The 15000-nt window shown below is 38.2% G+C and overlaps 1 protein-coding gene across 3 annotated transcripts in view; it reads left to right on the top strand.

Annotated features, from left to right (window-relative positions):
• The window catches only part of LOC144971005 (solute carrier family 22 member 7-like), a 36328-nt gene that overhangs the window by 3656 nt on the left and 17672 nt on the right, over nt 1-15000 (top strand). For 2 of the 3 annotated variants that reach the window (XM_078911284.1, XM_078911285.1), the window contains exons 2-5: nt 4582-4709; nt 13158-13340; nt 13479-13707; nt 14171-14363. In XM_078911284.1, the coding sequence (XP_078767410.1) occupies nt 4582-4709; nt 13158-13340; nt 13479-13707; nt 14171-14363 (733 nt within the window). Of the gene's footprint in view, nt 147-4581; nt 4710-13157; nt 13341-13478; nt 13708-14170; nt 14364-15000 lie in introns of all 3 variants that reach the window. The other variant, XM_078911286.1, reaches the window with a different exon arrangement.

Genomic DNA, 15000 nt, shown 5'->3' on the forward strand with positions numbered 1-15000 from the left:
TCAGCTTTTTGCTGGCTATCCACAGGTATCACATTAATCGAAGTTTTGTAAACGTAAAATGTAGGGATAGTGCAGACCTCATGAACGGGTCTCCTGCACGTCTAAATGACTTAGATAACACGGACTGTTTGGAGCATACAGATAAGGTAAGGTTGTTATTTTAGATAAAGAACTGAACAAGTGTTTATGAAAGTTTTCAGACAAAGCAAAAGAGAAATATACAAGAGAAAAACAAACACATTTTCTTGCTTTGTCTGGCACCTTTTACATACACACTTGTTCAGTTCTTTACCTTTTTCTTTTTGTGTGGCTATGTGGTCTTGTGGTATGACACTCGCTTTCGGATCAGAAGGTCCTGGGTTCAAGCCTCGCTCGGGGCATAGTTGAGTCCTTGGAAAAGACTCTTTACTCACATTCTCTCATCGTACTTAGGTGTAAAATGAGTACCTGACCATTAACAGTGTTGTCTCTAATACATACATACATACATACATACATACATACATACATACATACATACATACATACATACATACATACATACATACATACATACATACATACATACATACATACATACATATATGCACAGCTATCTACATATTCTCCCACTCTCCATCTCTCTCTCTCTCTCTTTCATGCGTGAAAAGTGACCTTTGCAAAGGCCACGCAGCGATGCAGGGAGTCGAACTATGTACCTTTTGGATACAAAGCATAGATGATACCACTGTGCCACGCTGCACCATAGAGATGAGTCATGATCTATAAACATGGAAATTAGATTTATGACTGACATTAAATGGTTAAAAATTGTGTTGGATCTGACATTTAGAGACATTAAAATCAACAGCTGGATTTGTGCTCTCGACAATTAGAATAATTAAATTATATCCTTAATAATAATAAAATTGAGATTTTATATAGGGTAATATCAACTAAATGTGCTCAAAGTGCTTTACAGGGAATCCCTAGTCAACAGCAACACTTAACATGTAAAACGAGACACGACGCCTATTAGGCGATATTGAAACTCTTCAGGTTTCAGCAGCAGTGCAGCGCCTCAAAGTGACCTTTGCAAAGGGCCACGGAGCGCGGCAGGAAGACAACTCTTTAAACGGCCAGGTACTCATTTTACACCTGAGTACGGTGAGAGAATGTGAGTAAAGAACCTTTTTCAAGCACACAACGATGCGCCGAGCGAGGCTCGAACCCGGCACCTTCCTATCAGATATCGAGTGTCATACCACATAGCGGCACAATAATACAGTTTGATGTCGCCTCAGTTTTGTATGTATGTCATATTTTTAGATGTTTTATTTCTAAACCTTATATTGATATATCTTCTACATGTTGACACCAGCTGCTAATGGTTCTCACACTAACGAAATAAATTAATTGAATCGAGCTTTTATGTAGCGCAATATCTATTAACGTACTCAAAGCGCTTTACAAGTGCTCCCTGGCCAACAGCAGCACTTAACACTAAGGACGGGACATGAGGCCTTTTAGGCGGTATTACACTTTATTCGGACAAACGCTGGCCGTTGCCAGGTACTCATTTTACAACAAGAGATGAAGTGAGTAGGAAAGTGCCAGAAGACAATAGAGAATAAAACATTTTCGCGGCGGTGATTGAGATTTGAACCCGCGACCTTACTGGTACGACAACTCCGCTGGGCCGGTGAGAGCGTGACTCTACCGTATGAGCTATCCATGATCCCCAAAAAGATCGTCTCTAACCGTAGTCATTATTATATCTGTCTCTCTCTCTCTCACCGACTACTTGAGATCGCGGGTCCAACACACACAACCTCCGCGAAGATAGTTGGCCAGCAATTAAGCTTAATAGCCAATATTCTTAACACAAACATATAACATAGAAACAATTGAGACATTGAGTATGCTCCGGTATTTGGGGTGAATTTTTAATTCAGAAAAGTGAGTGGAGCGGGCACTTATGTTGATACACACGAGTACTGTGAGAGAATGTTATGACTATCTATCCAGGACGCATACTCATCACCGCAATCGTGTACCGTCGAAACCCGCCCGGAAGCTTCGTCACAAACCACCGTTCAACTAGACGCTGTGCTGTCTCGGGCTCTTGACCCCACTGAAGTAGTATGCGTGCTGTTAAGCAAGTTCTCGACAATGGCTGTCACCGAATGTCTCCTCTTGCTGGTGGAAGAGCCTGGCAACTTTTCCCCAGTTTCGAGGAGTCCCTGTCTCCGCCCCCTCGAGGGATTGAGTTCGTCCAAACCGACTTCCATCTCGTATATGCATCTCTGTCCGAACTCAGGGAATCTGCGTACAAGGGTTGCCAGGACTTATTTCGGCTTGAAACGGGGGGCACAGTCCATTACACGCTTGAGAGGTGTATCCCCATTCTCTCTCTCTCTCTCTCTCTCTCTCCCCTCTCTACCTCTATCTTTCTATCTATCTATCTACCTATCTATTTCGCTCTCTCTCTCTCTCTATCTTTCTCTATCTCTCTCTCTTTCTCTCTCTCTCTCTCTCTCTCTCTCTCTCTCTCTCTCTCTCTCTCTCTGATTAAGCCAGTTGTTTGTAATTGTCTCCCGCCGGACATCGGGAGACTGGATTGCTGCCATTATCGGGCCCCATTCTCGAGGCGTTGTTGCCAGCGTTCTCGATACTATGTGCATGGACTTGCAAAGTTTTACATCTACTTGCTTCTCAACGTTCTTGCTTCTATTGGAAGCTGGAGCGCAATATTCCCCCGTGGAATAGCATAGTGCCAGGGCGGACGTCCTCAGCTTTCCTTGCTTCCAGAGATTGTCTCTGCCAGCCAGACCCGTGCCCCGGAACCCACATGCGTCACCATATCGGGATATATGCCATCTATCCTTGCTGCTTTGCCAGTATGCTTTGCTGACACCGCGCTCGAAAGATTGATTCGGGACCCCTATTGGCAATTGTGTCTGCCTCACATTCCGTTGCAGCCTTCGCGAGATTTTGGTCCGAATCCAATTTTATTTATCAGTCGCCAATTGTTGCGGCTAGGGTGTGTGAAGTCGAGACTTTTCACAGTCTCCTGCCACCGTTGATTCATTCCTTCTGCTAGAGACTGAAGTAGTCTATCGGCTACGTCCTGGGACTGGGTCTGCTGGTTCTCCTTGTACAGCTTTTCCGACTCTTCCGTCAAGCAGGGGGTGTAGAATTTTTGTTTGGCCCGTGGAATGGAGCAGTGAGTGCTCTTAACCAGCAGTCTGTTAAATCTTGTTATATTCTCGGACTTGGGAGGGATAGCAGGGAAGACCTGCTCGATATAGGAACTAAAATTTTCCCAGTTAGCCTTCCTATATTTCCATCTGCACAATGGGAGAGACTGCACCCTCGGGATTGTCACACCAGCTGGGACCAGTACCGGACTGTGCTGGGTATGAGGAAAGTCGTCAAGTACTGTCCAATTCATCTGCAGTGGTTCTCCGTTCGCTCCTCTCGTCACGAGAGTGAATTTGGGAGTATAGTCTTTCTTATGGCGGTTGCCCTTGAAGGTACCCTTGGCCGTCCGATCACACACTGGGTTTTCTGGAACAAATTTTTAATACGGGTTGATAGATAGAAAGAAGTTGACGCCACTCGGGTCTTGTTTATGGTTTTTTTGCCATCCGCGTTTTTGACTAATTCTCACTAAACTGTTTAACCAGTTTAAGGTTACACATAGTTTTGTGTCTTGGTCCGTTATACTTCCGGATGGCAATGTTGTGAACTTCTTAGCCAAGCGCATACTATCTATTCATAGTACGACACGGCGGCATTCATATAAATCGAATAGTATGGTATTAGATAATGATGTTTGTGTGACTCGACGCTAATCGGTATGTATTGTGCCTACTTGTCACAAAAGTCAAACTATGTTAAGCGTGATAAGTGGCCAGATGAGTGACAGTGATCGTGGAAAATCATGGTCCCGATTTATGTTCTTGGGTAAGGCACTTTAGTTATCATAAAAAAGAACTTTCATGCGTACACACATACACATACACTTATGGGCATACGAATACAATTCTAGGTATACACAGACACGCACACACACACACACACACACGCACACACACGTCTCCTGGCCTACACAAACACTTCCAGGAATATGCACACATTCTTCCAGGCGCATTTATACACTTCCAGCCTTACGTACATACTTCAAGGCGCACGTACACACTTCCACTTCCACTTACGCACATATTCAAGGCAAACGTACACACTTCCAGCCTTACCCACATACTTCCAGGTATACCTTTTCACTTTATGACATACGGACACAATTCCAAGTTTATTTCAAAGTCCGACGATATAGTGAACATAATTGTACCATGATTTCATACAATGTTCAATGTTCCCATCAAATAAGGACCCACCAGAATGTATGATTTCATTCAATGTTCAATGTTCCCATCAGATAAGGACCCAACCAGAATGTAGGATTTCATTCAATGTTCAATGTTCCCATCAGCTAAGTACACAACCAGAATGTAGGATTTCATTCAGTGATCAATGTTCCCATCAGATAAGGACCCACCAGAATGTAGGGTTTTATTCAATGTTCAATGTTCCCATCAGATAAGGACCCAACCAGAATGTCTGTGGAGGATTTGCTGAAAGAGTGTGGAGGATTCGGCAAGTATCAGATCTTTATCATCTTTGGGGTTTTCATCCACAAGATCTTGTCAGGATGGAGCCTGATGCAGGTAAATGTGGTCTAGTGGTATGACACTCGCTTTCGGATCGGAAGGTCCTGGGTTCGAGCCTCGTGCTCGGCGCAAATTTGAGTCCTTGGAAAAGGCTCTTTACTCACATTCTCTCACCGTACTTAGGTAAAATGAGTACCTGGCCGTTAACAGCGTTGTCTTTGTCCGAAAAATTGTAATATCGCCTAACAGGCGTCATGTCCCGTCTTACATGTTAAATGTTGCTGTTGACCAGGGACCCCTAGTAAAGTGCTTTGAGCTCAATTTAAAAGCTCAATTTAAAAAACTTTTTGGCTCGTGGGCCGAAGCTTATCCCGGAATGTGTAGCGTTTAATGAACAGTATCAATTTCTTGCTACTCAATGTATGGGAAACTGGGTTAGTCTACTACAAAGTACTTTCCAAAGGATAAATTGTACCAGCTTCCCAATAACACTAAACAGTGCGGCTATTGGTACGACGCTCTAATTTGGTTCAGAAGGTCATGAGTCTGAGTGACAAGAGAGTTGAATCTGATTTAAAGGTTCTTTACTCACATTATCTCACCCTACCCAGGTGTAAAATTTATATCTGGCCGTTAACAACGTTGTCACTTTTGGGAAAAATGGCATCATCGCTTAAAAGCTGTTTTGTCTCGACCTACAAGTCAAGTAAAATGCCATCACTCTGACACCAGAAGATTAATTATACAAGGTATGTACACAATCCTTCGGAAGAGTGATTTTACACATCAATTGAAATAGGAACCAGTTTTTTTATATATCACAATTTTCTCCTTTATTTCTTCTACTCATTTACGTGACGCTGGACCTGTCTATTACAAAGTAATGTATTTAAAAAATATCAAATTAAGGAATTAAGGAGCAGGCATCGTTGTAAGATAAAGAACTGAACAAGTGTATATGAAAGGTGCCAAAGCAAGAAAGAAAGCAGAAAAAAAAAGAAAAGAAAATCCAAAAAATCAGTCGGCCTCGATTGATGATTGAACTTCAGACCTTCTGATTAGCGGTCAGACGTGCTACCATTACACCAGCAGACAATAGAGAATAAAAAATTTTTCGCGGCGGTGGTGGGGTTTGAACCTGCGACCTTATTGGTACGACAACTCCGCCTGGCAGGTGAGAGCGTGGCTCTACCGTCTGAGCTATCCACGAACACAAAAATATTCGTATCAAACCCAAGTCATATTTCTAAAGCCTTCTCTCACCCACTACTGGAGATCGCAGGCTCGTTCACCGCCGCGAAAATTTTTTTATTCTCTATTGTCTTCTGGCACTTTTCTACTCACTTCATATCTCGTTGTTACCAACATAATTGCCTGCTCCACTCACTTTTCTGAATTAAAAAATTCACCCCATATACCGGAGCATACTCAATATCTCAATCGTTTCTATGTTATGTGTTTGTGTTGAGAATATTGGCTATTAAGCTTAACTGCTGGTCAAAAATAACTTCGCGATGGTGGCGCGCGAACGAGCCTGCGATCTGCAGTAGTGGGTGAGAGAAGGCTTTAGAAATATGACTTGGGTTTGATACGAATATTTTTGTGTTCGTGGATAGCTCAGACGGTAGAGCCACGCTCTCACCTGCCAGGCGGAGTTGTCGTACCAATAAGGTCGCAGGTTCCAACCCCACCACCGCCGCGAAAATTTTTTTATTCTCTATTGTCTTCTGGCACTTTTCTACTCACTTCATATCTTGTTGTTACCATTACACCACTACATTACAGAGTCCGGTAGTATACTGGTTAAGGTCATCATCCGGCCACTGACAGCTGTTGACCAATATACATTCCAGTGAATCCCCGTGTCAAATGGGTCAACCGAGATGATACCGTGTCATATTTCATATATAACGCCATAGACAAACAATGGGTGGTATATTATATAATATTATATTATATTACATTATAATATATTATAACATGTTATACTATATTATATTATATTATATTATATTATATTATATTATATTATATTATATTATATTATATTAAATTATATTTCATTATATTGTATTATATTATGTTATATTATATTACATTATATTATATTATATTACATTACATTATATTATATTATAACATACTATATTATATTATACTATATTATATTGTATTATATTTTATTATACTATATCATATTATATTGTATTTTATTATATTATATTATATTATATTATATTATATTATATTATATTATATTATATTATATTATATTATATTATATTATATTATATTATATTATATTATATTACATTATATTATATTATATTATATTATATAATATTATATTATATTATATTATATTATATTATATTATATTATTCCACCCCTCTCCCTGAATAGTAACGCGTAATGATATCAAGTTAACAATAATAATTTGTGACGTCATATTACAAACGTTAAATTTCTCTAAAATTAGATAATTGAAAAAAGAAGTATCGTTTAAATATTTTTAGAAATGTCTTTTACTCAGATATGACAGAGTCGGAGTCGATTGAGGGGTAGAATAAAAGATTTCTTACGTTCTTGCTTTTAGATATTTTGTAACCAAACGGTATGGTATTAATACTTCTAATCACCATAATTTGTATATTGCTCCTTCTTGCTAGGGGAGGGTAAAATTGTGCAAATTAGTGATGAAAGCACCAAATTTGGTACAAAGTAACTTGAGACCACTATGAATCGATGTTGATATAGAACCACATTGAGAAATTCCTCTAACAGTGTAAAATAGAAGATGAAAATCCGCCTATATGAGCTATATTAAAACAAAGGGGCGTAATCCATGAAATATGTGTTGACAATTCAGCACTTTAAAAATATATCATTTTTAGCCCGTGTAAGCGGTTGATTATTTTGGCTTAAATAATTAACATTGTTAAAAATGTGAATTTATTTGATATAGGACCGTATGGGCCGGTAGTATAGCTTTATTATGAGGACTGGAAGGGGGGGGGGGTGATGGGAGAGGAGGAGATGGTGCTGGTGTTAGTTTTACTTGTGTTGTGTTGGTCGTCATCGTGGTGAAGATGATGATGGAAATGATGTTGGTGATAATGATGATGATGATGATGATGATGAGCTGATTGTGGTGATAATAGTAGTGATGATGGTGATGATGATGATGATGTTGATGAGGTGGTGGTGGTGGTGATCTTGGTAGTAATGATGGTGATGATGATGATGATGATGATGACGAAGACGATGATGAAGATGATGATCAGGATGATGTTGATGATGATGTTGTGGTGGTGGTGGTGGTAGTAGTGGTAGTGATGATCATGATGATGATGATGATGATGTTGATGATGATGATGATGATGATGATGATGATGATGATGATGATGATGATGAGGTGATTATGAAGATAGTAGTATTGATAATGGTGGTGGGGAGATGATGAGGTGGTGTAGGTGATCTTGGTAGCGGTGATGATGAAGATGATGATGATGATGATGTTGATTATCATGATGATGATGTTGATGATCATGATGATGATGATGATGATGATAATGATGATGATGATGATGACGACGACGACGACGACGATGATGATGATGATGATGATGATGATGATGGTGATGATGATGATGAGTATGGTAATGATGAGGTGGTGGTGGTGATAGTGGTAGTGATTATGGTGATGTTGCTATTAATTTCGAAAATGAAAGACTTTCTTGGTGACGTATATTAACATTTTAGATTATTAGGATCCAACAAAAATCATATTTATTAGACAAATGACTGTGGAACACATTTTTCTTGGGAGGCTTGAGAGAATTCAACAGCAGCCTTCTCTAGTTTATCCTGATCTCTTTGATCATTTTAACAGCGCAAGATAAGCCAATACCTCGTTGTCAGCTTTTGCCATGGCAGTGTGTTCAAGAAAACCAAATGTTGTCTTATTTAAGGCTAAAATGTTTCCTTTCCTGAGGTTAGCTGTCGAGGCCTGGTAGGACCGGCTGGAGTTTGTCTCTGAACCTGATTGGGTGAACATACGACTGTGTGCTCCCTCTTTCACAGTATTCTTTGCTATACAGCTTGATTAATTCTGACAATGTATGGACTCTCTCTCTCTCTTTGCTCTGTCCTATACTTGCATGTTTTACATATAACGTGGCTCCAGAAAGGAGCGCTTTTGTGAAACACAACGAATAACAACTTGCAACAACCTAACAGAAAACATAAATAAACAACTCAAACAGATGAAATGTCAGACTCAGCTCCAGTACTACAGGTGTGTCCCTAGGTACCGTACTGGGTCCCCTCTTGTTCCTTACCTACATCAATGATTTGCCTGAAAGATTGTCGCTAGGAACTCAACTGAGACTATTTGCGGATGACAGCCTTTTGTACAGAGCAATAAGGCATAAGAAAGACTTAGAAATTCTTCATCGGGACCTTGATTCCAGAAAATTACCAACAAAAGAAAGATAATACACAATACACAACAACACACTAGAAGACGTTACCAAAGCAAAATACCTCGGAGTAACGATAAACAATCGCCTGACCTGGAAAGACCACATTGCAAACATATGCAGGAAGACAAACTCCACCCTGGGATTCTTGAGAAGAAACATCTTCGGCTACAAAGTAACCATAAAGGAGAAATTATATAAAGTTTATGTTAGACCAACACTCGAGTAAAGCGATAAAGTATGGGATCCCGATCACATCTCCGAAATTAGGTAAATAGAATCAATCCCAAAAAAAAATCTATAAAATTCGTTCAACAAAATTCTCAAACAAATCAAAGTCATATATGACACTCCATTTGGAACCATTGAAGGAAAGGAGAGAGAAGAATATACTAAATGTATTTTACAAAGGTCAGAAAAACCAGGTCAGATGTCATTAAACGGCCTCAAACAGAACAAGAGGAAACCTGGCAAATTTATGTTGCCACAATCTAGAGTGGACTACCATCTTCACTCGTTTCTACCCTCAACTATACGATGTAGGAACAATTTGGATAACTCCCAGTCAAACAATTGGGTATGCTGCTGCTGAGCCTTCCACGAGGAAGTTTCAGCTTGAAGAGGAAGAGGAAGAAGAAAAAACAATTTCAGCAACAGCAAAACTAGAACTTTGTTTGTTTTGGTAATATTCAGCATTTTTTGATGTTCATAAAACGGACATGACAAATCTTCTGATAATGAACTCCCTGCGCAATCTAATAGCCATTTGAGAATATGGACATCGTTTATAATTTCTCCAGCCACTCGGATATTTTCGTTCATGTCTTTTGTCATTATTGAATGGAGGGAAGCTTCATCTTATTGTTGCAAAGCATACAATGTGTCCTATTTCTTGTGATAACGTCATCTGAGGGAAAACGCATATTCTGCCTCCTTGGACAGTGGGATGATGAGAGATTGTCTAGATCGGGATAATTTGACAAGTTTTCTTCTGATTTCTCATTTTTCACAGCGAGCCTTCTGATTTTTGTGGCCGTATATCAAGAGCGACAGAATTTGTGCTATTTGGTATCATTTTGCTTCAGGACCTCCAGTGTATCCTCATAGCGGTCTTCAACAGACAAATCTAGCTTGTCACTATCATTTGCTAATACGTTAAAAGTCTTAACAACATTGCTGGTAGAACGCTACGCTACAAAAATCACGTACCATTGACCACAATATTTCCGCTTTGACAGCATTCTAATTTTTATTTTTATTTTACCTCTTGACAAATTAATCATTTTGACCAATCCACCTCAATACTGCACTTTGCCATTATATAATTGTCAGTAGTTAGTACAAGATTTAGTACATTGTCAATGCCATGATTTAATGGGTTAAGTGACTTGATCACGGAATTGTTGGTGATGGGGTTGAGGCGGTTCATGACGGTCATGTTAAAGAAGATGATGATACGGACATTTTCAACCTGAAGTTTGATTTGAACCATATTATTACGCAAACCACAATGAAAACATAACTGTATTGAATTAGTGTGACACATAAAATTGATACTTAAGCGATATCTAGGTGCTCGGTATGCTGCTAATGATGACGTAGATGATGATGATTATGATGATGATGATGATGATGATGATGATGATGATGATGATGATGATTATTATTATTATTATTATTATTATTATTATTATTATGATTATCATTATTATATTATTATTATTATTATTATTATTATTATTATTATTATTATTATTATTATTATTATTATTATTATTATTATTATTATTATTTTTATTATGATTATGATTATTATTATTATTATTATTATGATTATCATTATTATTATTATTATTATTATTATTATTTATTATTATTATTATTATTATTATTATTATTATTATTATTATTATTATTATTATTATATTATTATTATTTTATTATTATTATTATTATTATTATTATTATTATTATTATTATTATTATTATTATTATTATTATTATTATTATTATTGAGGTGGATAAAAGGCGACAGAGTTCAAGTAGACACCGTTTCGTGACCTCACCGACCCAAAAGCAGACGACACAACTAGCAACCGCAGAATGCGATGAATTGTTTATAGATATCTTCACATGAGCGGGAGACTATTATTTTCAAATAATTCTGATTTAATAAGACATTAAGAAAATAAAAATTATACTCCTTGAAAGCTTTCAGAATATACAAAAGATATGAGAGGGAAAAAATCATTTTTTTTCGTATTCGTATTCGACCACCAAAACTTTGATTTCTTCGATTTTACAATATCATGTTCCGCGTTCCAATGCCGGTAAAATTTGAAATAACCAAATTGGTATTCTTTTGGATTAAAAACAAATACTTTTGAAAATTATGTTACTCTCTTGGTAGTAAATGAATGAATTTGATATGTTGTATATTATGAATAAATGATTAGTTATAGAGCAGTAAAGTTAGGTGCCCCAAACGTAAACAAAGGTCGAGAAGCACGTGGCAAACCACATGTTCCTGTCTTGACAGCTCACGTTCCAATGTAAATAATAGAAAAAAATAACCTTTAAAATTTGGCTGTTAGGTGGCAAAAGAAACACATATTCATAAATACTCGATCATGCATCAAATAATGTCTAGATATGGATATTTTATGGAACAAAAGGTAAAATTTTCTAAAATTTATCAAAAGTTACAGTCTATCTATTTTTAGACCAGAGCAAATTATTGCGCTGGTATGAACAAAACGAGAATTATTCGGAGCCTGATTTTCATAATAATTTAGCCTTATATTACTATTTCTGCAACTGTTAGATTTTATGTAAACATATTTTCAATACTGAAAGTGTATTGCCTACAACTCAAACTACAAAATTGGGAGACCTATATTGTGCGTAAATTATTCCGGTCCCTAACGGAAATCACTAGCAACTTGTTATTGTTTACGTTTGGGGCACCTAACTTTACTGCTCTATACTTCCGATTTCGATTTAAGCTACAGTGTACTTGTGTACTCGGTACCGATGACGTAGTCTATGACCTTTTGACACCAAAGCAAAATGTCGTTGTGAAGGCGGCAAGTTTTATCACCACCGTGAATTTTTACACGATTTAAATTGCTGATATCTCAGCTCTTGGAGTAATGAGAAAGTGGTTCTATATCACAATTTAAACCTTAGAGCACGAACTTTTTTTCATTAAAAAATCATGCTTTCATCACTAATTTGCACAATTTGGGGTTTTTTTTTGTCCCTAATTCCCCTAGCTATTCTGCTTGAATGACAATTTGACCCCAAACTAGAAACGTTGGATTTGTATTCATGCGCACCAAAAAACTATTTATAGCTGCCAATCAGCTGTCTTATACACCTAATTTCACATCAATAAAATGTGCGAAAATATTCTGCCATCGTTGAATACAAATTTTTATTCAACACGTTCAAAGCTTTATTAAATGATTACGTATTTACTAGGAAATAATAGGGTTTTCCAATAGGAGGGCTGGAATAATATATGATTTTTACACTCTTGCTTTTTTGGAATTCCGGAAGTGTTCCCAACCGCTGCACAAGCTTGCGAGTGCGCGTTGGGAACAAAGTTTGAATTCCAAAACACAAGAGTAAGAAATCATTTATTCTACCCCTCAATCGATTCCTATTTCGTCATTTTTGAATAAAAGACATCTTTCATAACATTCAAACGATTTTTCATTTTAAAGAATCTGCTTTTTAGTGAAATTGACGCTCGGAATTCTGACGTCACAAATTAGATTGTATACATAATATCATTACGCGTTACTATTTAGGGAGAGGGGTAGAATAAGTACCGTTTTCATGTGAAATATTAAATCTTTCCAAAACCAACGTGTATTAATTTGTAGGTCTGATAACCCACATACTGATGGAGTCATCGTTTGTAATAGAAACCCTTTCAAACTAACGCATACTATTCTCCATTCCAACAATGTTAAGACAAGCCCATAATTCGTTTATACTACCATTTGTCTGTATCCAGATGGCCTTTGCTGGTTTTGCCCCTGACTGGCATTGTGATGTGATGGAAGGTGCGACTCACCATGCCTCCAAGAGTAGTGAGACTCTAAAGACGTGTAGCCTTAACAACAGTAATACGGGATTGGACGAAATGCATTGTCACTCTTATTGGTTTGAAGGCTCGTCCAGGACGGCAATCACTGAGGTAAGATTTATTATTAACATGTATTTATTCATTTGTGTATCTATTTATTTATTTTTATATTTATTTATGAAATTTCAATTATTTTATCAATTTCAACAACAAAAAATTGTTACACAAAATTTATAAAATATTTCCCAGTGGGATCTGGTGTGTGAAAAGAAGTGGGTCAAGGCCACCATCACATCCATCCAAATGGCGGGAGTTCTCGTCGGCGCCATCTTGTCAGGACAACTTGCTGATCTGGTCGGTCGGAAAAAGACATTGTTTGGATTCGCTCTTACACATTCATTGCTGAACATTGGGGCGGCCTTCTCTACGTCATGGGAGATGTTTACGGTGTTCAGATTTTTTATTGGCATTGGTATCGGTAGGTTTTGATGTTCTGCATATCCTCCTCCTCCTCCTCCTCCTCCTCCTCCTCCTCCTCCTCCTCATCATCATCATCATCATCATCATCATCATCAACATCATCATTACCATAATCATGTTCTCCATATCTAATAATTGTGCGGCTATGGGGTCTTGTAGTTTGGCATTTGCCTTCGGATCGAAAGGTCCTGGGTTCGAGTCCCTCTCTGAGCGGCTCATAGTTGAGTCCTTGGTAAAATCTTACTACTCACATTATCCCACCGTACTCAGGTGTAAAATGAATACTGGCCTTTGTGTCTGTCTGGAAAATTGTAATATCCCCTGTCTCGTCGGTCCTACATGTTAAGTGTTACTGTTGGGTAGGGAACATTTGTAAAGCACTTTGAGCACGCTTAGAGGATTTTGCTCTATATGAAAGCTCAATTTTGAATTTTTTTAAATCATCATGCTATAATTCCCAGGTTCCATCCTCGTCGTAACACTCCCCTACGGCATGGAGTTTATGCCTACCAAGTGGCGCCCTCTGATGAGTGTTGTGCCCCATTGGCCTATTGGGGTCTCACTCTTTGCACTAGCGGCCATGCTTCTGGAGAACTGGGCGTACCTTCACATTGCCATTGGGGCACTGGGTCTTCCTACTTTGATTGGATGGTTGTAAGTGGATCTGTAACTATGTGGTCTAGTGGTATGACACTCGCTTTCGGATAGGAAGGCCCTGGGTTCGAGCCTCGCTCGGCGCATAGTTGAGTCCTTAGAGAAGGCTCTTAACTCACATTCTTTCACCGTACTTAGGTGTAAAATGAGTACCTGGCCGTTAACAGCGTTGTTTCTGTCCGAAAAAAATTATTTATCGCCTAATAGGCGTCATGTCCCGCCCTAAATGTTAAAGATTGCTATTGGTCAGGAACCCGTTTGAGCATGTCTGATGGATATTGCGCTCTATAAATGCTCAATGTTTTTCAATCTTTGACTCGCATAAATATACACCAACAGGGAATAAAAGTGTGATGTCAGAAAACCTGTTCCAATCTCACTTCAAGTGTAAAACCAATTTTCCGGAGTACTGGAAACATACCTTGTATAATTGATCTTCTGGTTTCAGAGTGACAGCATCTTAGTTTCTAGCCTAAATAAATCCTGGTCGTCAATAAAGATCATCCATCCTCGCTCTTTTATGTCCCAATAATCCCTAGAATCTGCCAATACACCTGGCTACTAAAATAGTTATAATTCAATATGAAATATATTAAAATTTAGTTGTCCGAAGGACTGGTTACATACACACCGATGA

This window comes from Berghia stephanieae, chromosome 4 (assembly GCF_034508935.2).
Source record: "Berghia stephanieae isolate SIO BIC M18660-M18661 chromosome 4, UCSD_Bste_1.3, whole genome shotgun sequence".
Taxonomy (NCBI): domain Eukaryota; kingdom Metazoa; phylum Mollusca; class Gastropoda; order Nudibranchia; family Aeolidiidae; genus Berghia; species Berghia stephanieae.